The 27689-nt window shown below is 52.7% G+C and overlaps 1 protein-coding gene across 3 annotated transcripts in view; it reads left to right on the plus strand.

Moving 5' to 3' along the window:
* SIDT1 (SID1 transmembrane family member 1) overlaps positions 1-24972 on the plus strand; it is a 104625-nt gene extending 79653 nt beyond the window's left edge. For 2 of the 3 annotated variants that reach the window (XM_075334876.1, XM_075334874.1), the window contains 17 exons: positions 12603-12649; positions 12763-12834; positions 12918-13057; positions 13139-13212; positions 13299-13365; positions 13979-14052; positions 14707-14830; positions 16595-16712; positions 17860-17996; positions 18334-18442; positions 18945-18959; positions 20696-20772; positions 20870-20916; positions 20989-21094; positions 21225-21335; positions 22942-23055; positions 23266-24972. In XM_075334876.1, the coding sequence (XP_075190991.1) occupies positions 12603-12649; positions 12763-12834; positions 12918-13057; positions 13139-13212; positions 13299-13365; positions 13979-14052; positions 14707-14830; positions 16595-16712; positions 17860-17996; positions 18334-18442; positions 18945-18959; positions 20696-20772; positions 20870-20916; positions 20989-21094; positions 21225-21335; positions 22942-23055; positions 23266-23328 (1495 nt within the window). In that variant the 3' untranslated portion in view covers positions 23329-24972. The remainder of the gene's footprint in view (positions 1-12602; positions 12650-12762; positions 12835-12917; positions 13058-13138; positions 13213-13298; positions 13366-13978; positions 14053-14706; positions 14831-16594; positions 16713-17859; positions 17997-18333; positions 18443-18944; positions 18960-20695; positions 20773-20869; positions 20917-20988; positions 21095-21224; positions 21336-22941; positions 23056-23265) is intronic. The other variant, XM_075334875.1, reaches the window with a different exon arrangement.
* Positions 24973-27689: the final 2717 nt, after the last annotated feature.

Consider the following 27689-nt stretch of genomic DNA (forward strand, 5'->3'; position numbering starts at 1 on the left):
ATTACATGTTAGTGGTGTGGAGCTGCTCCCTCCTTTGGTGACTGTGGGTATTACATGTTAGTGGTGGGGAGCTGCTCCCTCCTGTGGTGACTGTGGGTATTACATGTTAGTGGTGTGGAGCTGCTCCCTCCGGTGGTGACTGTGGGTATTACATGTTAGTGGTGTGGAGCTGCTCCCTCCGGTGGTGACTGTGGGTATTACATGTTAGTGGTGTGGAGCTGCTCCCTCCGGTGGTGACTGTGGGTATTACATGTTAGTGGTGTGGAGCTGCTCCCTCCTGTGGTGACTGTGGGTATTACATGTTAGTGGTGTGGAGCTGCTCCCTCCTGTGGTGACTGTGGGTATTACATGTTAGTGATGTGGAGCTGCTCCCTCCAGTGGTGACTGTGGGTATTAAATGTTAGTGGTGGGGAGCTGCTCCCTCCGGTGGTGACTGTGGGTATTACATGTTAGTGGTGTGGAGATGCTCCCTCTTGTGGTGACTGTGGGTATTACATGTTAGTGGTGTGGAGCTGCTCCCTCCGGTGGTGACTGTGGGTATTTCATATTAGTGGTAAGAGCTGCTCCCTCCTGTGGTGACTGTGGGTATTACATGTTAGTGGTGGGAGCTGCTCCCTCCGGTGGTGACTGTGGGTATTACATGTTAGTGGTGGGAGCTGCTCCCTCCTGTGGTGACTGTGGGTATTACATGTGAGTGGTGTGGAGCTGCTCCCACCGGTGGTGACTGTAGGTATTACATGTTAGTGGTGGGAGCTGCTCCCTCCTGTGGTGATTGTGGTTATTACATGTTAGTGATGTGGAGCTGCTCCCTCCGGTGGTGACTGTGGGTATTACATGTTATTGGTGTGGAGCTTCTCCCTCCTGTGGTGACTGTGGGTATTACATGTTAGTGGTGTGGAGATGCTCCCTCCGGTGGTGACTGTGGGTATTACATGTTAGTGGTGTGGAGCTGCTCCCTCCTGTGGTGACTGTGGGTATTACATGTTAGTGGTGTGGAGCTGCTCCCTCCTGTGGTGACTGTGGGTATTACATGTTAGTGGTGGGGAGCTGCTCCCTCCTGTGGTGACTGTGGGTATTACATGTTAGTGGTGTGGAGCTGCTCCCTCCGGTGGTGACTGTGGGTATTACATGTTAGTGGTGTGGAGCTGCTCCCTCCTGTGGTGACTGTGGGTATTACATGTTAGTGGTGTGGAGCTGCTCCCTCCGGTGGTGACTGTGGGTATTACATGTTAGTGGTGGGAGCTGCTCCCTCCGGTGGTGACTGTGGGTATTACATGTTAGTGGTGTGGAGCTGCTCCCTCCTGTGGTGACTGTGGGTATTACATGTTAGTGGTGTGGAGCTGCTCCCTCCGGTGGTGACTGTGGGTATTACATGTTAGTGGTGTGGAGCTGCTCCCTCCTGTGGTGACTGTGGGTATTGCATGTTAGTGGTGGGATCTGCTCCCTCCTGTGGTGACTGTGGGTATTACATGTTAGTGGTGTGGAGCTGCTCCCTCCTGTGGTGACTGTGGGTATTACATGTTAGTGGTGTGGAGCTGCTTTCTCCTGTGGTGACTGTGGGTATTACATGTTAGTTGTGTGGAGCTGCTCCTTCCGATGGTGACTGTGGGTATTACATGTGAGTGGTGTGGAGCTGCTCCCTCCTGTGGTGACTGTGGGTATTACATGTTAGTGGTGTGGAGCTGCTCCTTCCGATGGTGACTGTGGGTATTACATGTTAGTGGTGTGGAGCTGCTCCCTCCGATGGTGACTGTGGGTATTACATGTTAGTGGTGTGGAGCTGCTCCCTCCTGTGGTGACTGTGGGTATTACATGTTAGTGGTGTGGAGCTGCTCCCTCCAGTGGTGACTGTGGGTATTACATGTTAGTGGTGTGGAGATGCTCCCTCTTGTGGTGACTGTGGGTATTACATGTTAGTGGTGGGAGCTGCTCCCTCCTGTGGTGACTGTGGGTATTACATGTTAGTGGTGTGGAGATGCTCCCTCCTGTGGTGACTGTGGGTATTTCATGTTAGTGGTAAGAGCTGTTCCCTCCTGTGGTGACTGTGGGTATTACATGTTAGTGGTGGGAGCTGCTCCCTCCGGTGGTGACTGTGGGTATTACATGTTAGTGGTGGGAGCTGCTCCCTCCTGTGGTGACTGTGGTTATTACATGTTAGTGGTGTGGAGCTGCTCCCTCCGGTGGTGATTGTGGGTATTACATGTTACATGTTATTGGTGTGGAGCTTCTCCCTCCTGTGGTGACTGTGGGTATTACATGTTAGTGGTGTGGAGCTGCTCCCTCCGGTGGTGACTGTGGGTATTACATGTTAGTGGTGTGGAGCTGCTCCCTCCTGTGGTGACTGTGGGTATTACATGTTAGTGGTGTGGAGCTGCTCCCTCCTGTGGTGACTGTGGGTATTACATGTTATTGGTGTGGAGCTTCTCCCTCCTGTGGTGACTGTGGGTATTACATGTTAGTGGTGTGGAGCTGCTCCCTCCGGTGGTGACTGTGGGTATTACATGTTAGTGGTGTGGAGCTGCTCCTCCTGTGGTGACTGTGGGTATTACATGTGAGTGGTGTGGAGCTGCTCCCTCCTGTGGTGACTGTGGGTATTACATGTTAGTGGTGGGAGCTGCTCCCTCCTGTTGTGACTGTGGTATTACATGTTAGTGATGTGGAGCTGCTCCCTCCGGTGGTGACTGTGGGTATTACATGTTATTGGTGTGGAGCTTCTCCCTCCTGTGGTGACTGTGGGTATTACATGTTAGTGGTGTGGAGCTGCTCCCTCCGGTGGTGACTGTGGGTATTACATGTTAGTGGTGTGGAGCTGCTCCCTCCTGTGGTGACTGTGGGTATTACATGTTAGTGGTGTGGAGCTGCTCCCTCCTGTGGTGACTGTGGGTATTACATGTTAGTGGTGGGGAGCTGCTCCCTCCTGTGGTGACTGTGGGTATTACATGTTAGTGGTGTGGAGCTGCTCCCTCCGGTGGTGACTGTGGGTATTACATGTTAGTGGTGTGGAGCTGCTCCCTCCGGTGGTGACTGTGGGTATTGCATGTTAGTGGTGGGATCTGCTCCCTCCTGTGGTGACTGTGGGTATTACATGTTAGTGGTGTGGAGCTGCTTTCTCCTGTGGTGACTGTGGGTATTACATGTTAGTTGTGTGGAGCTGCTCCTTCCGATGGTGACTGTGGGTATTACATGTGAGTGGTGTGGAGCTGCTCCCTCCTGTGGTGACTGTGGGTATTACATGTTAGTGGTGTGGAGCTGCTCCCTCCGATGGTGACTGTGGGTATTACATGTTAGTGGTGTGGAGCTGCTCCCTCCTGTGGTGACTGTGGGTATTACATGTTAGTGGTGTGGAGCTGCTCCCTCCAGTGGTGACTGTGGGTATTACATGTTAGTGGTGGGGAGCTGCTCCCTCCGGTGGTGACTGTGGGTATTACATGTTAGTGGTGTGGAGATGCTCCCTCTTGTGGTGACTGTGGGTATTACATGTTAGTGGTGTGGAGATGCTCCCTCCTGTGGTGACTGTGGGTATTTCATGTTAGTGGTAAGAGCTGCTCCCTCCTGTGGTGACTGTGGGTATTACATGTTAGTGGTGGGAGCTGCTCCCTCCGGTGGTGACTGTGGGTATTACATGTTAGTGGTGGGAGCTGCTCCCTCCTGTGGTGACTGTGGGTATTACATGTTAGTGGTGTGGAGCTGCTCCCTCCGGTGGTGATTGTGGGTATTACATGTTACATGTTATTGGTGTGGAGCTTCTCCCTCCTGTGGTGACTGTGGGTATTACATGTTAGTGGTGTGGAGCTGCTCCCTCCGGTGGTGACTGTGGGTATTACATGTTAGTGGTGTGGAGCTGCTCCCTCCTGTGGTGACTGTGGGTATTACATGTTAGTGGTGTGGAGCTGCTCCCTCCTTTGGTGACTGTGGGTATTACATGTTAGTGGTGGGGAGCTGCTCCCTCCTGTGGTGACTGTGGGTATTACATGTTAGTGGTGTGGAGCTGCTCCCTCCGGTGGTGACTGTGGGTATTACATGTTAGTGGTGTGGAGCTGCTCCCTCCGGTGGTGACTGTGGGTATTACATGTTAGTGGTGTGGAGCTGCTCCCTCCGGTGGTGACTGTGGGTATTACATGTTAGTGGTGGGAGCTGCTCCCTCCGGTGGTGACTGTGGGTATTACATGTTAGTGGTGGGAGCTGCTCCCTCCTGTGGTGACTGTGGGTATTACATGTGAGTGGTGTGGAGCTGCTCCCTCCGGTGGTGACTGTGGGTATTACATGTTAGTGGTGTGGAGCTGCTCCCTCCTGTGGTGACTGTGGGTATTACATGTTAGTGGTGTGGAGCTGCTCCCTCCGGTGGTGACTGTGGGTATTACATGTTAGTGGTGTGGAGCTGCTCCCTCCTGTGGTGACTGTGGGTATTACATGTGAGTGGTGTGGAGCTGCTCCCTCCTGTGGTGACTGTGGGTATTACATGTGAGTGGTGTGGAGCTGCTCCCTCCGGTGGTGACTGTGGGTATTACATGTTAGTGGTGGGAGCTGCTCCCTCCTGTGGTGACTGTGGGTATTACATGTGAGTGGTGTGGAGCTGCTCCCTCCTGTGGTGACTGTGGGTATTACATGTGAGTGGTGTGGAGCTGCTCCCTCCGGTGGTGACTGTGGTTATTACATGTTAGTGATGTGGAGCTGCTCCCTCCGGTGGTGACTGTGGGTATTACATGTTATTGGTGTGGAGCTTCTCCCTCCTGTGGTGACTGTGGGTATTACATGTTAGTGGTGTGGAGCTGCTCCCTCCGGTGGTGACTGTGGGTATTACATGTTAGTGGTGTGGAGCTGCTCCCTCCGGTGGTGACTGTGGGTATTACATGTTATTGGTGTGGAGCTTCTCCCTCCTGTGGTGACTGTGGGTATTACATGTTAGTGGTGTGGAGCTGCTTCCTCCTGTGGTGACTGTGGGTATTACATGTTAGTGGTGTGGAGCTGCTCCCTCCTGTGGTGACTGTGGGTATTACATGTTAGTGGTGTGGAGCTGCTCCCTCCGGTGGTGACTGTGGGTATTACATGTTAGTGGTGTGGAGCTGCTCCCTCCGGTGGTGACTGTGGGTATTACATGTTAGTGGTGTGGAGCTGCTCCCTCCGGTGGTGACTGTGGGTATTACATGTTCGTGGTGTGGAGCTGCTCCCTCCTGTGGTGACTGTGGGTATTACATGTTAGTGGTGTGGAGCTGCTCCCTCCTGTGGTGACTGTGGGTATTACATGTTAGTGGTGTGGAGCTGCTCCCTCCTTTGGTGACTGTGGGTATTACATGTTAGTGGTGGGGAGCTGCTCCCTCCTGTGGTGACTGTGGGTATTACATGTTAGTGGTGTGGAGCTGCTCCCTCCGGTGGTGACTGTGGGTATTACATGTTAGTGGTGGGAGCTGCTCCCTCCGGTGGTGACTGTGGGTATTACATGTTAGTGGTGGGAGCTGCTCCCTCCTGTGGTGACTGTGGGTATTACATGTGAGTGGTGTGGAGCTGCTCCCTCCGGTGGTGACTGTGGGTATTACATGTTAGTGGTGTGGAGCTGCTCCCTCCTGTGGTGACTGTGGGTATTACATGTGAGTGGTGTGGAGCTGCTCCCTCCGGTGGTGACTGTGGGTATTACATGTTAGTGGTGTGGAGCTGCTCCCTCCTGTGGTGACTGTGGGTATTACATGTGAGTGGTGTGGAGCTGCTCCCTCCTGTGGTGACTGTGGGTATTACATGTGAGTGGTGTGGAGCTGCTCCCTCCGGTGGTGACTGTGGGTATTACATGTTAGTGGTGGGAGCTGCTCCCTCCTGTGGTGACTGTGGGTATTACATGTGAGTGGTGTGGAGCTGCTCCCTCCGGTGGTGACTGTGGGTATTACATGTTATTGGTGTGGAGCTTCTCCCTCCTGTGGTGACTGTGGGTATTACATGTTAGTGGTGTGGAGCTGCTCCCTCCGGTGGTGACTGTGGGTATTACATGTTAGTGGTGTGGAGCTGCTCCTTCCGGTGGTGACTGTGGGTATTACATGTTATTGGTGTGGAGCTTCTCCCTCCTGTGGTGACTGTGGGTATTACATGTTAGTGGTGTGGAGCTGCTTCCTCCTGTGGTGACTGTGGGTATTACATGTTAGTGGTGTGGAGCTGCTCCCTCCTGTGGTGACTGTGGGTATTACATGTTAGTGGTGTGGAGCTGCTCCCTCCGGTGGTGACTGTGGGTATTACATGTTAGTGGTGTGGAGCTGCTCCCTCCTGTGGTGACTGTGAGTATTACATGTTAGTGGTGTGGAGCTGCTCCCTCCGGTGGTGACTGTGGGTATTACATGTTAGTGGTGTGGAGCTGCTCCCTCCGATGGTGACTGTGGGTATTACATGTTAGTGGTGTGGAGCTGCTCTCTCCGGTGGTGACTGTGGGTATTACATGTTCGTGGTGTGGAGCTGCTCCCTCCTGTGGTGACTGTGGGTATTACATGTTAGTGGTGTGGAGCTGCTCCCTCCGGTGGTGACTGTGGGTATTACATGTTAGTGGTGTGGAGCTGCTCCCTCCTGTGGTGACTGTGGGTATTACATGTTAGTGGTGTGGAGCTGCTCCCTCCTGTGGTGACTGTGGGTATTACATGTTAGTGGTGGGAGCTGCTCCCTCCTGTGGTGACTGTGGGTATTACATGTTAGTGGTGTTTAGCTGCTCCCTCCTGTGGTGACTGTGGGTATTACATGTTAGTGGTGTGGAGCTTCTCCCTCCGGTGGTGACTGTGAGTATTACATGTTAGTGGTGTGGAGCTGCTCCCTCCGGTGGTGACTGTGGGTATTACATGTTAGTGGTGTGGAGCTGCTCCCTCCGATGGTGACTGGGGGTATTACATGTTAGTGGTGTGGAGCTGCTCCCTCCTGTGGTGACTGTGGGTATTACATGTTAGTGGTGTGGAGCTGTTCCCTCCTGTGGTGACTGTGGGTATTACATGTTAGTGGTGTGGAGCTGCTCCCTCCGGTGGTGACTGTGGGTATTACATGTTAGTGGTGTGGAGCTGCTCCCTCCTGTGGTGACTGTGGGTATTACATGTTAGTGGTGGGAGCTGCTCCCTCCTGTGGTGACTGTGGGTATTACATGTTAGTGGTGTTTAGCTGCTCCCTCCTGTGGTGACTGTGAGTATTACATGTTAGTGGTGTGGAGCTGCTCCCTCCTGTGGTGACTGTGGGTATTACATGTTAGTGGTGTGGAGCTGCTCCTCCTGTGGTGAGTGTGGGTATTACATGTTAGTGGTGTGGAGCTGCTCCCTCCTGTGGTGACTGTGGGTATTACATGTTAGTGGTGTGGAGCTGCTCCCTCCTGTGGTGACTGTGGGTATTACATGTTAGTGGTGGGAGCTGCTCCCTCCTGTGGTGACTGTGGGTATTACATGTTAGTGGTGTGGAGCTGCTTCCTCCTGTGGTGACTGTGGGTATTACATGTTAGTGGTGTTTAGCTGCTCCCTCCTGTGGTGACTGTGGGTATTACATGTTAGTGGTGTGGAGCTGCTCCCTCCTGTGGTGACTGTGGGTATTACATGTTAGTGGTGTGGAGCTGCTTCCTCCTGTGGTGACTGTGGGTATTACATGTTAGTGGTGTGGAGCTGCTCCTCCTGTGGTGACTGTGGATATTACATGTTAGTGGTGTGGAGCTGCTCCCTCCGGTGGTGACTGTGGGTATTACATGTTAGTGGTGTGGAGCTGCTCCCTCCGGTGGTGACTGTGGGTATTACATGTTAGTGGTGTGGAGCTGCTTCCTCCTGTGGTGACTGTGGGTATTACATGTTAGTGGTGTGGAGCTGCTCCTCCTGTGGTGACTGTGGATATTACATGTTAGTGGTGTGGAGCTGCTCCCTCCGGTGGTGACTGTGGGTATTACATGTTAGTGGTGTGGAGCTGCTCCCTCCTGTGGTGACTGTGGGTATTACATGTTAGTGGTGTGGAGCTGCTCCCTCCTGTGGTGACTGTGGGTATTACATGTGAGTGGTGTGGATATGCTCCCTCCGGTGGTGACTGTGGGTATTACATGTTAGTGGTGTGGAGCTGCTCCCTCCTGTGGTGACTGTGGGTATTGCATGTTAGTGGTGGGAGCTGCTCCCTCCGGTGGTGACTGTGGGTATTACATGTTAGTGGTGTGGAGCTGCACCCTCCGGTGGTGACTGTGGGTATTACATGTTAGTGGTGTGGAGCTGCTCCCTCCGGTGGTGACTGTGGGTATTACATGTTAGTGGTGTGGAGCTGCTCCCTCCTGTGGTGATTGTGGGTATTACATGTTAGTGGTGGGAGCTGCTCCCTCCGGTGGTGACTGTGGGTATTACATGTTAGTGGTGTGGAGCTGCTCCCTCCTGTGGTGCCTGTGGGTATTACATGTTAGTGGTGTGGAGCTGCTCCCTCCTGTGGTGACTGTGGGTATTACATGTTAGTGGTGTTTAGCTGCTCCCTCCTGTGGTGACTGTGGGTATTACATGTTAGTGGTGTGGAGCTGCTCCCTCCTGTGGTGACTGTGGGTATTACATGTTAGTGGTGTGGAGCTGCTTCCTCCTGTGGTGACTGTGGGTATTACATGTTAGTGGTCCTGTGGTGACTGTGGGTATTACATGTTAGTGGTGTGGAGCTGCTCCCTCCGGTGGTGACTGTGGGTATTACATGTTAGTGGTGTGGAGCTGCTCCCTCCGGTGGTGACTGTGGGTATTACATGTTAGTGGTGTGGAGCTGCTCCCTCCGGTGGTGACTGTGGGTATTACATGTTAGTGGTGTTTAGCTGCTCCCTCCTGTGGTGACTGTGGGTATTACATGTTAGTGGTGTGGAGCTGCTCCCTCCTGTGGTGACTGTGGGTATTACATGTTAGTGGTGTGGAGCTGCTTCCTCCTGTGGTGACTGTGGGTATTACATGTTAGTGGTGTGGAGCTGCTCCTCCTGTGGTGACTGTGGATATTACATGTTAGTGGTGTGGAGCTGCTCCCTCCGGTGGTGACTGTGGGTATTACATGTTAGTGGTGTGGAGCTGCTCCCTCCGGTGGTGACTGTGGGTATTACATGTTAGTGGTGTGGAGCTGCTTCCTCCTGTGGTGACTGTGGGTATTACATGTTAGTGGTGTGGAGCTGCTCCTCCTGTGGTGACTGTGGATATTACATGTTAGTGGTGTGGAGCTGCTCCCTCCGGTGGTGACTGTGGGTATTACATGTTAGTGGTGTGGAGCTGCTCCCTCCTGTGGTGACTGTGGGTATTACATGTTAGTGGTGTGGAGCTGCTCCCTCCTGTGGTGACTGTGGGTATTACATGTGAGTGGTGTGGAGATGCTCCCTCCGGTGGTGACTGTGGGTATTACATGTTAGTGGTGTGGAGCTGCTCCCTCCTGTGGTGACTGTGGGTATTGCATGTTAGTGGTGGGAGCTGCTCCCTCCGGTGGTGACTGTGGGTATTACATGTTAGTGGTGTGGAGCTGCACCCTCCGGTGGTGACTGTGGGTATTACATGTTAGTGGTGTGGAGCTGCTCCCTCCGGTGGTGACTGTGGGTATTACATGTTAGTGGTGTGGAGCTGCTCCCTCCTGTGGTGATTGTGGGTATTACATGTTAGTGGTGGGAGCTGCTCCCTCCGGTGGTGACTGTGGGTATTACATGTTAGTGGTGTGGAGCTGCTCCCTCCTGTGGTGCCTGTGGGTATTACATGTTAGTGGTGTGGAGCTGCTCCCTCCTGTGGTGACTGTGGGTATTACATGTTAGTGGTGTTTAGCTGCTCCCTCCTGTGGTGACTGTGGGTATTACATGTTAGTGGTGTGGAGCTGCTCCCTCCTGTGGTGACTGTGGGTATTACATGTTAGTGGTGTGGAGCTGCTTCCTCCTGTGGTGACTGTGGGTATTACATGTTAGTGGTCCTGTGGTGACTGTGGGTATTACATGTTAGTGGTGTGGAGCTGCTCCCTCCGGTGGTGACTGTGGGTATTACATGTTAGTGGTGTGGAGCTGCTCCCTCCGGTGGTGACTGTGGGTATTACATGTTAGTGGTGTGGAGCTGCTCCCTCCGGTGGTGACTGTGGGTATTACATGTTAGTTGTGTGGAGCTGCTCCCTCCGGTGGTGACTGTGGGTATTACATGTTAGTGGTGGGAGCTGCTCCCTCCTGTGGTGATTGTGGGTATTACATGTTAGTGGTGGGAGCTGCTCCGTCCTGTGGTGACTGTGGGTATTACATGTTAGTGGTGTGGAGCTGCTCCCTCCGGTGGTGACTGTGGGTATTACATGTTAGTGGTGTGGAGCTGCTCCCTCCGGTGGTGACTGTGGGTATTACATGTTAGTGGTGTGGAGCTGCTCCCTCCGGTGGTGACTGTGGGTATTAGGCTATGTGCGCACAGTGCGTTTTTCGCGGCGTTTTTGCGCGTTTTTCGGGTGCGTTTTTGGCCTCAAAACTGCATGACTTTGCTTCCCCAGCAAAGTCTATGAGTTTTCATTTTTGCTGTCCGCACACATCTGGTTTTTTTCAGCTGCGTTTTTGTGGTGCCACAAAAACGCAGCATGTCAATTATTCCCGCGTTTTTCACTGCGCTTTTCATACATTGAGTTCAATGGGATGTTGAAAGACGCAATGAGAAACGCAAATAGCTGCGTTTTGGTGCGTTTTGGTGCGTTTTGAAGACCAAAAACGCAGCTATAAACGCAGGAGGTGAGTAGTAAAGTGACGTGTACAGGAAGAGGATTCCTTCTGTCAGTATACACAGAAGCGTGAATCCTCCCGGTACCGTCACCGCCGCGTCCACCTCCCGTCCTCTGCATGTCTGCTGCCGTGCGGCGCCATGTACAGGCAGGAGGTGGAAGCGGCTGCGAAAACAAAAGTTAACAGTAGAAAAAAAAAAAAAAGTTATACTCACCTGTCTGCAGGGTCCCGGTGCCATGCCCGCTCCCATCTCCTCTCACGGTATCGCCACCCCCGCTCCGGCTGTGTGCAGACGGCCGGGAAACCTCCGATGGATGCAGGACCTGGCGATGGATCACCTGATGCAGTCACCTGACGCATCAGCTGATCGTAAGTATCGCGGTGACGCGGGCGCCCGGCCGGTATCAGCGGATGCGTCAGGAGACTTCATCCCTTACCGGCAGCTGCTGCAGCGATCGGACGGGATCAGACTCCCGCCCCATCGCTCCAGGAGCTGCCGGTAATCAGCACATAAGTGAGTTTTTGTTTTTTTTTGCACCGATGCATCAGCTGATGGTATAATCGGCTTTTATACAATCAGCTGATGTGTGATGGGATTCAGCCCCTAGAACCTGACACATCTGATTGCTTTGCCTTCCAGCAAACCGATCAGATGATATTGGATCCGGATTGGACGGCGCAGGACCCTGACCCAGGATTACTGCGGAGGGGGGTTTTTTATTTCAATAAAGATGGAGTCACTAATTGTGTTGTGTTTTATTTCTAATAAAAATATTTTTCTGTGTGTTGTGTTTTTTTTTTATCTTTACTAGAAATTCATGGTGGCCATGTCTAATATTGGCGTGACACCATGAATTTCGGGCTTAGGGCCAGCTATACAGCTAGCCCTAACCCCATTATTACCCAGCGAGCCACCCGGCATCAGGGCAGCTGGAAGAGTTGGATACAGCGCCAGAAGATGGCGCTTCTATGAAAGCGCCATTTTCTGGGGTGGCTGCGGGACTGCAATTCACAGCGGGGGTGCCCAGAAAGAATGGGCACCCTGCACTGTGGATTCCAATCCCCAGCTGCCTAGTTGTACCCGGCTGGACTCAAAAATTGGGCGAAGCTCACGTCATTTTTTTTTTTAAATTATTTCATGAAATTCATGAAATTATTTAAAAAAAAAAGGGCTTCCCTATATTTTTGGTTCCCAGCCGGGTTCAAATAGGCAGCTGGGGGTTGGGGGCAGCCCGTACCTGCCTGCTGTACCCGGCTAGTATACAAAAATATGGCGAAGCCCACGTCATTTTTTTTGTTTGGGGGGGCAAAGAAATCCTGCATACAGTCCTGGAAGGAGGATGCTGAGCCTTGTAGGTCTGCTCCCCCTGACTCTCCCTCAAGCATATAGTCCTGGATGGAGCATGCTGAGCCTTGTAGTTCTGCAGCTGCTGTCTGCTCTCCTGCATACACTATTGGATGGAATATGCTGAGCCTTGTAGTTCTGCAGCTGTCTGCTCTTCTGCATACACTAGTGGAGAATGAAGAACACATTGAAGAAGGAAATGACATCAGACCTTTTTTTTTTGTTCACTGATAAAAAACGCATAAAGACGCAGTGAGCAAAAACGCAGCAAAACGCAGCAAAAAAACGCACCAAATCGCGGCAAAACGCGTGCGTTTTTTGCCGCGTTTTTTCGACGCAGGTGCGTTTTTGTGCGTTTTTAGCTGCCAAAAACGCACAAAAACGCAGCGTCAAAAAGACGCAGTGTGTGCACATAGCCTTACATGTTAGTTTTGTGGAGCTGCTCCCTCCGGTGGTGACTGTGGGTATTACATGTTAGTGGTGTGGAGCTGCTCCCTCCGGTGGTGACTGTGGGTATTACATGTTAGTGGTGTGGAGCTGCTCCCTCCGGTGGTGACTGTGGGTATTACATGGACTGTGCTGACATCTTCTTTGCTTTCCCAGGATGCAGAAGAAAAGTCTGATGAACATTAATGGGAGCCCGGATGAAGGTGCGCTTGTGGGGTGCTGAGTATTTGTAGCGGTGACCCCCGATACTGTGGTCATTATTATTGGGGGATCATGTGACTTGGCGCCATTTTTATGAGTTGTGCTATCCTTACAGGAGAGGGAACGGTTGCGGCGTCACATCCCATCACCACCAGCACCCCGGAGGGCAGCAGCTACGGGGCCATAGGTAACAGCAGCCACTCCCCCTACCATGCCAGAAATGGCTGATAACAGGGAGCAGTAGATGGAAATCTCCTTATCTCTTCCCAGACGAGTCACGCAAGAGGAAAGGCAAGTCTCTTCCCCCGATCCCTCGCCCCCGGGTGTACTCCGACAGCTCCGCGGATGAGGAGAGCGACTTCGATGGGATCCCGGAGATGGAGGGCGATAAAAATGTCATCCAAGCAAAGGTAGACGTCCGTTGCTCGGGCCGCGGCCGCCATCTTACCTTCTCAGCAGCCGCTGATTCCTTGTGACGCTTCTTCCTGCAGACGTTCCTCTATGTGTCCGATCTCTCCATCAAAGACCGGAGAACTATCAGTAAGAAGTACAAGATCTACTTCTGGTGCGTGGGGTCCGGTCCGGGGGGCCGAGGGACCAGCACCGACCGACGGCCGCCATCTTTATATGTTCTGTTTCTATTCCACACAGGAACATAATCACCATCGCCGTGTTCTACGCTCTGCCCGTCATCCAGCTCGTCATCACCTACCAGACGGTACGTGACACCCCCACTGCCCCGTGCTGACTCCGTGCAGCCCTCCTGCTGACCCCGCGCTGTCCCCCAACATTCCCCGCTGCCCCCCAACACTCCCCGCTGCCCCGCGCTGACCCCGCGCTGTCCCCCAACACTCCCCGCTGCCCCGCGCTGTCCCCCAACACTCCCCGCTGCCCCGTGCTGACTCCATGCTGTCCCCCAACACTTCCCACTGACCCCCTGCTGACCCCGTGCTGTCCCCCAACACTCCCCACTGCCCCCCAACACTCCCCGCTGACCCCGTGCTGTCCACCAACACTCCCCGCTGACCCAGCGCTGTCCCCCAACACTTCCCACTGACCCCTGCTGACCCCGCGCTGTCCCCCAACACTCCTCACTGCCCCCCTTCTGACTCCGTGCTGTCCCCCAAAACTCCTCACTGCCCCCACAGGCATCTGTTGACCCCGTGTTACCACCCGCTGACCCCTACTGACACGCATTGACCCCCCACTGACTCCCCATCGCCCCCTGTTGACCTCAAGTTACCCCCTCGCTGCGCAGTGTTGCTCCCCTCTGACCCTGCGCTCCGCAGTCGTCCTCCGTCTTGTGACGTCTCATCTCCGTCTTTCCCCAGGTGGTGAATGTTACTGGGAACCAGGATATCTGTTACTACAACTTCCTATGCGCCCACCCTCTGGGGGTCCTCAGGTAAGGCCCATACATTACACTCACCCTCTGGGGGTCCTCAGGTAAGGCCCATACATTACACTCACCCTCTGGAGGTCCTCAGGTAAGGCCCATACATTACACTCACCCTCTGGGGGTCCTCAGGTAAGGCCCATACATTACACCCCACCCTCTGGGGGTCCTCAGGTAAGGCCCATACATTACACCTCACCCTCTGGGGGTCCTCAGGTAAGGCCCATACATTACACCTCACCCTATGGGGTCCTCAGGTAAGGCCCGTACATTACACCTCACCCTATGGGGTCCTCAGGTAAGGCCCGTACACTACACCTCACCCTCTGGGGGTCCTCAGGTGAGGCCCGTACATTACACCTCACCCTCTGGGGGTCCTCAGGTGAGGCCCGTACATTACACCTCACTCTCTGGGGGTCCTCAGGTGAGGCCCGTACATTACACTCACCCTCTGGGGGTCCTCAGGTAAGGCCCGTACATTACACGTCACCCTCTGGGGGTCCTCAGGTAAGGCCCGTACATTACACCTCCCTCTCTGGGGGTCCCAGGCATGTCTCCAGCTGTTTTAGTGGATGTCACCCAGCTTTCCCAGATGCCTGCATGACGTACTGTGCGATAATTTAGCTGAAGATATAAAATGGCGCCGCTTATCTCCCCTCTCAGCTCCTTCAATAACGTGATGAGTAACATGGGCCACATCCTCCTCGGATTCCTCTTCCTTCTCATCGTCCTGTACCGCGATCTGCAGCACCGCAGCTTATTGGAGGCCAACGACGTCTATGCCCTGGTAGGTGACCCGCGATGGCCGTCGTACCGGAGCCGCAGCACCGCGGTCACAGTCCAGTAATGGCCTCCTGTACAAATAATGCCAGCCTCTACAGACCAGGGCAGCGCAGTGATAGGGGGTCTGACTCCTGCTGAGGCCGGCCTCTACAGACCAGGGCAGCGCAGTGATGAGGGGTCTGTGCCTGACTCCTGCCGAGGCCGGCCTCTACAGACCGGGGGCAGCGCAGTGATGAGGGGTCTGTGCCTGACTCCTGCCGAGGCCGGCCTCTACAGACCGGGGGCAGCGCAGTGATGAGGGGTCTGTGCCTGACTCCTGCCGAGGCCGGCCTCTACAGACCGGGGGCAGCGCAGTGATTAGGGGTCTGTGCCTGACTCCTGCCGAGGCCGGCCTCTACAGACCAAGGCAGCGCAGTGATAGGGGGTCTAACTCCTGCTGAGGCCGGCCTCTACAGACCAGGGCAGCGCAGTGATGAGGGGTCTGTGCCTGACTCCTGCCGAGGCCGGCCTCTACAGACCAGGGCAGCGCAGTAATGGGGAGCCGGCCTCTACAGACCGGGGGCAGCGCAGTGATGAGGGGTCTGTGCCTGACTCCTGCCGAGGCCGGCCTCTACAGACCGGGGGCAGCGCAGTGATGAGGGGTCTGTGCCTGACTCCTGCCGAGGCCGGCCTCTACAGACCGGGGGCAGCGCAGTGATGAGGGGTCTGTGCCTGACTCCTGCCGAGGCCGTCCTCTACAGACCGGGGCAGCTTAGTGATGGGGGGCCGGCCTCTACAGACCAGGGCAGCGCAGTAATGGGGGGCCGGCCTCTACAGACCGGGGGCAGCGCAGTGATGGGGGGTCTGTGCCTGACTCCTGCCGAGGCCGGCCTCTACAGACTGGGGCAGCTCAGTGATAGGGGGCCGGCCTCTACAGACCGGGGCAGCTCAGTGATGGGGGGCCGGCCTCTACAGACCGGGGCAGCGCAGTGATGGGAGGTCTGTGCCTGACTCCTGCCGAGGCCGGCCTCTACAGACCAGGGCAGCGCAGTGATGGGGGGGTCCATGCCTGACTCCTGCCGAGGCCGGCCTCTACAGACCAGGGCTGAGAAGAAATAAGCTGCGCTCTACTACTGAAGGAACTGGTGCTCGGGAGAAAAAAGTTGTCCAATAATATAGAAAACCCCGGCACACAGATGGAGAAAAAGAGAATATCCAGTCAAGGTTGCTTTTAATATGCTGGTGTTTTATTCGTGAAAAATTCCATAACAGTCAGTGTGTGGCAATAAAAGGCAATGTAAGGTCCAACGTTTCGGCTCATATGGGAGCCTTCACCAGGGACATGAAATGCTGTGTAGTATAAAGGAAGAGTCCTGCACACACAATGTATGAATAGAGATAATGTAAGTTATAGGAGGAGCACAAGGCTATTAAGAATCCGAGGTTCGGGATGGAGTCAGAATAGAGGAATGTCCGGACAGTATTGTGGACGTGTTATGTAACATGTGGGGGCTCACATCTAGAGGATGCAATAAAGGCTAATGCAATAGATTATGAGGATGAGTCACATCAGGAGAGGGAAGCCTAAGGATTGTATTTCGTGGCCATGTAATAGGGGAATTGCCCCATGTGTATGACAAGGCTAATCAGAAATGGTGCAAAGACCAAGGGTAATCTGGAATGCCTATTGCAGCATGTAGTCAGAGTGAGGGAGCCCCTGTGATAGGGCGTCTGACTCCTGCGGAGGGCGAGGGCCGCACATTACAGGTGACTTCTCATCTCCTCGCAGGAATTTGGGATCCCCAAACATTTCGGCCTCTTCTACACGATGGGCATCGCTCTGACCATGGAGGGCGTCCTCAGCGCCTGTTACCACGTCTGCCCCAACTACTCCAACTTCCAGTTTGGTAAGAAACCCAACCGCAATATCCCAACAGCGGAATAAATCTAACAGTGTGTGCGTGGAGGGCCTTGAAAAAGTATTCATACCCCGTGAACTGTTCCACATTTTTTCAGGTTACACCACAAACTTAAGTGTATTTTATGTGACACTAAGTACAAATATCTGTGAAATTATACCTGGTTTATTAAATATTTGGAAAATATAAATCTGATAATTATGACGTGCATTAGTATTCAGCCCCTGGAGTCATCACTTTGTAGGAGCACCTTCCACTGCAATTATTTTTGCACCTTCTTCCACATGCCATGTGGGGGACACAGCGAGCAGTGGAGGAAGGAGCTCTGCTCAGATGAGACCAAAGGAGAACTATGTATGGAGGAAAACTATCCCTGCACATCACCCTAAGCACACCCTCCCCACCGTCACACATGGTGGAGGCCGCATCCTGCTGTGGGGAGGCTTTTCTTCAGCAGGGGCAGGGAAGCTGGTCAGAGGTGATGGAAGATGGATGGAACTAAATACAGGGCAATCCTGGAGGAAAACCTGTTAGAGGCAGCAGAATAGTGAGTGCTGCTCTGGAGTATAATACAGGAGGTAACTCAGGATCAGTAATGTAATGTATGTACACAGTGACTGCACCAGCAGAATAGTGAGTGCAGCTCTGGAGTATAATACAGGAAGTAACTCAGAATCAGTAATGTATGTACACAGTGACTGCACCAGCAGAATAGTGAGTGCAGCTCTGGAGTATAATACAGGAGGTAACTCAGGATCAGTAATGTATGTACACAGTGGCTGCACCAGCAGAATAGTGAGTGCAGCTCTGGAGTATAATACAGGAGGTAACTCAGGATCAGTAATGTAATGTATGTACACAATGACTGCACCAGCAGAATAGTGAGTGCAGCTCTGGAGTATAATACAGGATACTTAATACTCCAGAGCTGCACTCAGTATTCTGCTGGTGGGGTCACTGATGTCCATCCTTCAGTATTTCTTGGCCGTACTATAATCGTCTTTTCCCTCTGTTCTCACAGTCGTCTGTGCATATATTCTCCTTTTGATTATTTCTAGGCGACGTTCACAGATTGTCCCTCTGTTAGTTCTTCCTGTCGCTGTGCAGTGATCAGTTTTCCATGTTTCCTCCTCAGACACGTCCTTCATGTATATGATTGCCGGGCTGTGCATGCTGAAACTGTACCAGACGCGGCACCCGGACATCAACGCCAGCGCCTACGCAGCCTACGCCTCCTTTGCTTTGGTCATTTTCCTGGCGGTCCTGGGGGTGGTACGTACTCCCCGTTTATTTATGGGGGGTTCTGAGCAGGAGGCGGCAGATCGCTCACAGCTCGGGGTGATCGCCCCACGGGGATGTGATGAATCTGTTCAATGAGGTCAGTACAGGCCATTGTACACAGGCTGCGGTGAGGACGAGCTCGCTGACAAGTCTCTGTTCACTCCTTCCACAGTCTATGTACAGTGATATACCGTCCCAGCGTGTCCTCTGCATCCTCTGTGTGCGGTGATATATGGAAGAGACGATATACATTACAGGCGGCCATGACACTGATCAGCCCCCGCCGCCATCCTCACCCACAATAACTGCCGCTTTTCCCTTCTTCTAGGTCTTCGGGAAGGATAATTGGTGGTTCTGGGTGATCTTCTCCATCATCCACGTGGTGGGGTCCCTGGCGCTCAGCACTCACATCTATTACATGGGACGCTTCAGGATCGGTGAGGAGAATGGGGATCCCTCTTGTTACTCTTCCTGTCAGGATAGGGACATAGGGATAAAGAATGGGGATCCCCCTGTTACTCTTCCTGTCAAAATAGGGATGGAGAATGGGGATCCCTCCTGTTACTTTTCCTGTCAGGATAGGGGTGGAGAATGGGGATCCCTCCTGTTACTTTTCCTGTCAGGATAGGGGTGGAGAATGGGGATCCCTCCTGTTACTCTTCCTGTTAGCATAGGGGTGGAGAATGGGGATCCCTCCTGTTACTCTTCCTGTCAGGATAGGGGGTGGAGAGGGAGTATATTCTACACATCACAGACTCCAATGAGGCCTCACAGGCATTGGCTGACACCAGGGAACAATATTTACCACCCAGCTGAACTATACAAACACATCGATCCCGGGTGTAAACATGTGATCCAGTTCTGTTCTCACCTGGTGCTGGTCTCCTCCTTGCTGACGCTCTCCTTCTCTCTGCTTTCTCCTCTGCTCTCCTGTCTCAGACGTCTCTAACGCAGGTAACGTCCTTTCCACTCTTTGCTTTGTCTTTTCCTCTGCACAGAAGTGAAAACTGTCCATCTTATTTCCAGCCTGAGATGTGAGTGGTTGTAGATACAGGCCGAAGCCTGAGACTGCACTACTGAGAGGAGCTAATGGCAGATACAGGCCGAGGCCTGAGGCTGCACTACTGAGAGGAGCTAATGGCAGATACAGGCCGAGGCCTGAGGCTGCACTACTGACAGGGGCTAATGGCAGATACAGGCCGAGGCCTGAGGCTGCACTACTGAGAGGAGCTAATGGCAGATACAGGCCAAGGCCTGAGGCTGCACTACTGAGAGGAGCTAATGGCAGATACAGGCCGAAGCCTGAGACTGCACTACTGAGAGGAGCTAATGGCAGATACAGGCCAAAGCCTGAGACTGCACTACTGAGAGGGGCTAATGGTAGATACAGGCCGAAGCCTGAGACTGCACTACTGAGAGGAGCTAATGGCAGATACAGGCCGAGGCCTGAGGCTGCACTACTGAGAGGGGCTAATGGTAGATACAGGCCGAGCCCTGAGACTGCACTACTGAGAGAAGCTAATGGCAGATACAGGCTGAGGCGTGAGGCTGCACTACTGAGAGGAGCTAATGGCAGATACAGGCCGAAGCCTGAGACTGCACTACTGAGAGAAGCTAATGGCAGATACAGGCTGAGGCCTGAGGCTGCACTACTGAGAGGAGCTAATGGCAGATACAGGCCGAGGCCTGAGGCTGCACTACTGAGAGGGGATAATGGCAGATACAGGCCGAGCCCTGAGGCTGCACTACTGACAGGGGCTAATGGCAGATACAGGCCGAGCCCTGAGGCTGCACTACTGAGAGGAGCTAATGGCAGATACAGGCCGAAGCCTGAGACTGCACTACTGAGAGGAGCTAATGGCAGATACAGGCCAAAGCCTGAGACTGCACTACTGACAGGGGCTAATGGCAGATACAGGCCGAGGCCTGAGGCTACACTACTGAGAGGAGCTAATGGCAGATACAGGCCGAGCCCTGAGGCTGCACTACTGAGAGGAGCTAATGGCAGATACAGGCCGAAGCCTGAGACTGCACTACTGAGAGGAGCTAATGGCAGATACAGGCCAAAGCCTGAGACTGCACTACTGACAGGGGCTAATGGCAGATACAGGCCGAGCCCTGAGGCTGCACTACTGAGAGGAGCTAATGGCAGATACAGGCCGAGGCGTGAGGCTGCACTACTGACAGGGGCTAATGGCAGATACAGGCCGAAGCCTGAGACTGCACTATTGAGAGAAGCTAATGGCAGATACAGGCCGAGGCCTGAGGCTGCACTACTGAGAGGGGCTAATGGCAGATACAGGCCGAGGCCTGAGGCTGCACTACTGAGAGGAGCTAATGGCAGCACCACCCGCACCACTGTCCCCATTGTCCTAATAGTGACAGCGATAGATAGATTTCAGCTCTGCAGCTCTCGGCCCCGCAGCTCTCGGCTCCGCAGTTCTCGGCTCCGCAGCTCTCAGCTCCGCAGCTCTCGGCTCTGCAGCTCTCGGCTCCACAGATCTCAGCCCCGCAGATCTCAGCTCCACAGCTCTCTGCTCCGCAGCCCCTCAGATTTCAGCCCCACAGATTTCAGCTCTGCAGCTTTCGACTCTGCAGATTTCAGCTCCGCAGCTCTCGACTCTGCAGATTTCAGCTCTGCAGCTCCTGGGAGAGATTTCTCTTTTTCCACTTTTGTTTGTTTTCTGCAGATTTTGGGATTTTCCGCCGGATCTTCCAGATCCTGTACACAGACTGCGTGCAGCAGTGCAGCCGGCCCATGTACATGGTAGGTGACGGCCGGGGTCAGAGGTCGGTCCGCCGTGTGACTGATGTGACCGCTTTGCGGGTTTCGGAGCCTGATTGTTGCCGTCTTTCTCCCTCAGGACAGGATGATCCTCCTGATCGTGGGGAACATCGTCAACTGGTTCTTGTAAGTAGCGGACATATTCTGGGGCGGGGATGGCGGCTCGTGACCTCTGACCTGTCATTTCTCGGCCTCCAGCGCCATCTTTGGACTGGTTTATCGCCCCCGGGACTTCGCCTCTTACCTGCTGGGCATATTCATCTGTAACCTGCTGCTGTATCTGGCGTTTTATATCATCATGAAGGTAACGGGGGAGGGGATCGCACGTAAACTATACACGATGCACAGCGGAGCAGCGCTGCACCAAGATCCTAGGGATGCGCAGGTGGAGCAGACTTTGTTTTCTCAGCACACGCTCCATTTTCTATTTGCAGCTTCGCAGCTCCGAGAAGATCCGTCCGCTGCCGCTTTTCTGCATCTTGTCCACCGCCGGCGTCTGGGCGGCCGCTTTGTATTTCTTCTTCCAAAACCTAAGCAGCTGGGAGGTGAGTATAAGATGCTCTGCCTTTCCCTTTTACCCAGGGGCGGAACGATCGCGGTCGCAGGGGTCGCAAATGTGACCGAGCTCGGGAATTCAGGGGGCCCGTAGATCCAGGGCCGCTATCAGGGCATGACAGCCATCACTGCTGTATGGGGCCCGGTGAAGAGGGGAGCCCGGCCATGCCCAAGGTAATTATTTAGCTGTATTAACCCCTCTTCACCGGCCCCTGTCACAGCCGCAGCAGAGGGGGCAGATGGCTGTGTCACTTCCGCCACATGGCTAATTTGCATGCGAAGTCAGTGGAGCAAAGTGCCGGCTCGTCTTCCCGCAGCCCAGCGTGCAGCAGTGTGATGAGGTCATCACTCTGCAACCTCATTACACTGCTGCAAGCAATGCAGAGCCGCGGAGGTGGCGAGGAAGCAAAATCCGGCGAGGAAAGGTAGGCGCTCCGTGAGCTGAAGACTGGAGCGGGATGATTGCAGGGGGTGGTGGTGGGGCCGCCAACCTCAGTCCCTGCCTTGCTTTAGCTGGATGCGCGTCGCAGGGCACACATCCAGCTGAAATGCATCATGTCTTAGAGAGGTCACCCCTTGACATGGGAGCCAGGGAGGGGGAGTAAAATGGAAAATGTTTTTTTTTCTTTTTGTGGCAAACAAATATACTAGGAGTGGGACACATACACAAGAAGGAGGACATATCTACCAGGAACGGGACAAAAACTAGTATGGGGAGATATATACTAGAATGTGCCCAGGAGGGGGATATACATATCAGGAGGTGCCCAGGGTGGGGACATATATGCTAGGAAGGGGACAAATAAACCAGGATGGGGACATATATACCGGAAGGAGGACATATATACCAGGAAGGGTGCAGAAACCAGGATGAGGACATAAATACCAGAACTTACCCAGGAGGGGATATACATACCAGAATGTGCCCAGGATATGACATATATACCAGGATGGGGACAAGTAAACCAGGATAGGGACATATATACCAGGAGGAGGACATATATGCTAGGAAGAGGGCAATAAACCAGGATGGGGAATAGATAGCAGGAGGATGGGCCCAGAAGGGATACATATATACAAGGAGAGGGACATACATACCAGGAAGGGCCCAGGATGGGGACATATATACCAGGATGGGGAAAAGTATGTACCAGGATGGGGGACAGTATATACCAGGATGGGAAACATATTTCCCAGGATGGAGGACATTAGTACAGGATGGGGGGAGTGCAACTCGTATGTCTTTATAGGATTTATAATGCTTAATGTATACATACATCTGACCAACATGTGGGTATGGGGACGGCCCGGGTCCAAATTTTGCACTGGGGCCCATCAAACTCTTGTTACGCCACTGCTTTTACCCTTTTTTTACCTTATTTTACCTTTCCATTTTATATTCTGTGCCCATATATAAAAGCCCTGGTAATGATCGCCACCTGCTGGGCGCCGGCCGTTACTGCACAGGAGAATGCAGCTCACACTGCTGACATCTAGTGGCCATTAAGGAAACTGCAATATTTTGATGTTACTGGATTTCTTGTTTTTGTAAAAATTAAAACTCTCTAAAAAAATATATATTATTATTATTTGCAGGAAAGTCCAGCGCAGTCTCGAGAGAAGAACCGGGAGTGTATACTTATGCACTTTTTTGACGACCATGACGTCTGGCACTTTCTTTCTGCGACTGCCATGTTCTTCTCATTTCTGGTGAGTATTTCAGTAATGGTGGAGAAAGCGGGACGGGCGCACAGCGATGTTATGGCTTCCAGAAAGATTGTCAGTCTGATTGTAGTGAGACTGCGCAGAATTCGGGGTCCTCTGGCCGCAGGAGCTGACACTCTATGGAGGGCGTCGGTGTCACCGATGTTCCGCCTCGTCTTGGGGCTCCTTCCTTATTGTTTTTTCCTCCTTCCTCAGGTCCTCCTCACGCTGGACGATGACCTGGACGACGTGCGCAGAGACAAGATCCCGGTTTTCTGAGGAGCCCCGGCCTCCAGCTGACGTCTCCGTTAACCCCTCGTGTGCCTGGATCCAGGCGAAAGCTGAGCTCCGTTTACCTTCCTGATATCCAGAAGGAAGAAGAGGAGAAGAAATGGCCGTAAGCAGCTTTCACATAAGAATGACCCTGCTGCCTGCGCCTCCGCCTCGGGGTCCTCCAGAATCGGGGGGGCCAGACGTCCTCAGATTTCAGGAATATTTGCCCCCATTTCCTCTGGTGTGACTCAATCCTGCCACAACGGTGCCACCTGCTGGTAACGCCGGGGATTACTGCCAAAATTCTCAATTTACAAAATGTTGGCAATATTTTTTTAAAAAATGTTAGGACCCGGATGACTTTATACTTTTACGGATTGTCCGCTGCGCGCCGCCAACATTGTGTTAACTCTTTCAGTGCTGCTTGTTTGTAAAACTTGTGGATCTTTTTAATTTATTGGAATGTGATTTGTACATTTTATTTGTGATGGAAACTTCAAGACGACGGCGATGATCTGACGATCGCCGAGAGGCTGCAGACAATCGACTGCTGAAATATGGCCATCCCCCGGTCACAGATAGCCCGCCCTCCAGTCCCCCTGGTCACAGAAAAACGTGCCCTCCAGTCCCCCCATAAAACTGCCCCGTGCCATCCATTCCCCCCCATAAAACTTCCCTGTGCCCTCCATTCCCCCCCATAAAACTTCCCCGTGCCATCCAGCCCCCCATAAAACTGCCTCGTGCCCTCCAGTCCCGCCATAAAACTGCCCCGTGCCCTCCAGTCCCACCATAAAACTGCCCCGTGCCATCCAGCCCCCCATTAAACTGCCCCGTGCCCACCAGTCCCGCCATAAAACTGCCCCGTGCCCTCCAGTCCCACCATAAAACTGCCCCGTGCCCTCCAGTCCCACCATAAAACTGCCCCGTGCCCTCCAGTCCCACCATAAAATTGCCCCGTGCCCTCCAGTCCCACCATAAAACTGCCCCGTGCCCTCCAGTCCCACCATAAAACTGCCCCGTGCCCTCCAGTCCCCCCATAAAACTGCCCCGTGCCCTCCAGTCCCACCATAAAACTGCCCTGTGCCCTCCAGTACCCCCATAAAATTGCCCCGTGCCCTCCAGTCCCACCATAAAACTGCCCCGTGCCCTCCAGTCCCACCATAAAACTGCCCCGTGCCCTCCAGTCCCCCCATAAAACTGCCCCGTGCCCTCCAGTCCCACCATAAAACTGCCCCGTGCCCTCCAGTCCCCCCATAAAACTGCCCTGTGCCCTCCAGTCCCCCCATAAAACTGCCCTGTGCCCTCCAGTCCCCCCATAAAACTTGACCAATCATTATTTACACATCACAAGAGAAGAGCGAATGCATCGTATAGAGAAGAAAAGGTAATGGCCCCCAATCACCCAGCTTTCCACAAACCCTGAACTGCAATCACCTCTGCATTGTGCAGCTTGTTACATGGTCGTCCTTTGTTTTCTCCTTCCATCCTGGGAATTGCCAGTTTCCACTGTTATCTCCTGCTTATGAATCAGGAGGATCAGGATGAACAGCGGTGAGTTCCTCAGTGCATGGAAATGTGACACAAGAGACTATCACCTGGAGGGGGGGGGGTGCACTCACTTTCTATTTTTAAATAAAATGTAACTATCAACAGTAATTGTCTGTGACTTCTCTCTGGGGCCCCTGAAGAAGCCTCTTCTGTGTATTCATACTTATAAGGAGGAAGGAAGAGACTGAATTCTCTTCTTGTGGCAACAGCAGGACATTTAGATTCAAAATTTCTGACTCTTCCCTCATCGATCCGTAGAGAATCAGAAAACTCCAGAACCTAAACCGTGCAAAGACGACCACCAGAGAGGATCCACCAGCAGAATAGTGAGTGCAGCTCTGGAGTATAATACAGGTGGTAACTCAGGATCAGTAATGTAATATATGTACACAGTGACTGCACCAGCAGAATAGTGAGTGCAGCTCTGGAGTATAATACAGGATGTAACTCAGGATCAGTAATGTAATGTATGTACACAGTGACTGCACCAGCAGAATAGTGAGCGCAGCTCTGGAGTATAATACAGGATGTAACTCAGGATCAGTAATGTAATGTATGTACACAGTGACTGCACCAGCAGAATAGTGAGTGCAGCTCTGGAGTATAATACAGGTGGTAACTCAGGATCAGTAATGTAATGTATGTACACAGTGACTGCACCAGCAGAATAGTGAGTGCAGCTCTGGAGTATAATACAGGAGGTAACTCAGGATCAGTAATGTAATGTATGTACACAGTGACTGCACCAGCAGAATAGTGAGTGCAGCTCTGGGGTATAATACAGGAGGTAACTCAGGATCAGTAATATATGTACACAGTGACTGCAGCAGCAGAATAGTGAGTGCAGCTCTGGAGTATAATACAGGAGGTAACTCAGGATCAGTAATGTATGTACACAGTGACTGCACCAGCAGAATAGTGAGTGCAGCTCTGGAGTATAATACAGGAGGTAACTCAGGATCAGTAATGTATGTACACAGTGACTGCACCAGCAGAATAGTGAGTGCAGCTCTGGAGTATAATACAGGAGGTAACTCAGGATCAGTAATGTATGTACACAGTGACTGCACCAGCAGAATAGTGAGTGCAGCTCTGGAGTATAATACAGGAGGTAACTCAGGATCAGTAATGTAATCTACAGTTGGAACTCTCAGTTTCCCTCCACTCTCTATACAGACACATCTGCAGGTTTTTCCTCCTCTCTCTATACAGACACATCTGCAGGTTTTTCTCCCGTTTTTGGTCAATTAGGAATCAAAATTATTTCTATTTGCTAAATGGCAGAATAATGAGAGATAGAGAATGTTTTCAGGCATTTTTATTCCTTTCTGCTCAGTGAAAAGTTTCCATACACTAAAGGCCCTGTCACGCAGATATAAATATTTGGCAGATCTGTGGTTGCAGTGAAATCATGGACATATTGTTCCATTTGTACACAGCCACAAACCTGGCACTGATTGTCCACAATTTCACTGCAACCACAGATCTGCCGCAGATTTATCTCTGTGTGTGACAGGGCCTTTAGGGGCACTTTGCACGTTGTGACATCACTAGCCGATTGTAGTGATGCCGTGCGCGATAGTCCCGCCCCCGTTGCACATGCGATATCTTGTGATAGCTGGCGTAGCGAACATTATCGCTACAGCAGCTTCACACGCACTCACCTACCCTGCGACGTCGCTCCCCGGTGACCCGCCTCCTTCCTAAGGGGGCGGGTTCTGCGGCGTCACAGTGACGTCACCCGGCAGGCGGTTAATAGAAGCGGAGGGGCAGAGATGAGCGGGACGTAAACATCCCGCCCACCTCCTTCCTTCCGCATAGCCGGTGGACGCAGGTAGGAGAAGTTCCTCGCTCCTGCGGTGTCACACACAGCGATGAGGAACGAGGAACAACATCGTACCTGCGGACGCACCGACATTATGGAAATGAACGACACTACACCGATCACCGATTTATGACGCTTTTGCGATCATTTATCAGCGCATCTAGGCTTTACACGTTACGACGTCGTTACTGGCGCCGGATGTGCGTCACTTTCGATTTGACCCCAACGACATTGCAGTAGCGATGTCGCAACGTGCAAAGTACCCCTTAGAGTACTGTGCCTTTAAACAATATGGGACCGCCCATATGATGATGTCATGTCTTTGGAAGCTTCTGATAGGTTTATTGCCAACATCTGAGTTATTTTGAGACACACCTGTGGATGTATTTTTTTTATATATTTTTATGAGGCATCCTATTTTCACTCCTAGGTAGATTATGAAGGGCTTGGCTACCGAAATTCCTTCAAAAACTTGGGCTTGGTGCTCGTGTGGATGTGTTTTCCCCAAATATAGCGGCTCACACTTATTTGTGTTAATCCGAGTATTCACCAAATGCCCGCAAGCAGTTTAGAATCAGCGGGATTTGAGTTATTGGTTCAGAGAGACAAAGCCGAATATTATCCGTAAAGAAGGTTGCTTGGGGTCATTATTTTATTTATGGAGATATAGTCTGGCCGGATAATAGTCTCACCAGAGGCTCAAGTTCCAATGTGAAGATCTGCGGGGTAAGAGGGCAGCCCTGTCTGGAAGGGGATCGATAGAAAACCAGGGATGTATACCTGTGCCCTCGGGGACGTGTAGATCCATGTGTAGAAAGACCCCGAGAAACACGTCCTCCAAAACCCTATAAAGCCATGGCCACTCGAGGTTATCCGAGGCCTTCTCGGTGTCTATGGTCAGCAGTGCGGGGGTCTCGGTGTCTATGGTCAGCAGTGTGGGGGTCTCGGTGTCTATGGTCAGCAGTGCGGGGGTCTCGGTGTCTTTGGTCAGCAG

This window comes from Anomaloglossus baeobatrachus, chromosome 2 (assembly GCF_048569485.1).
Source record: "Anomaloglossus baeobatrachus isolate aAnoBae1 chromosome 2, aAnoBae1.hap1, whole genome shotgun sequence".
Taxonomy (NCBI): domain Eukaryota; kingdom Metazoa; phylum Chordata; class Amphibia; order Anura; family Aromobatidae; genus Anomaloglossus; species Anomaloglossus baeobatrachus.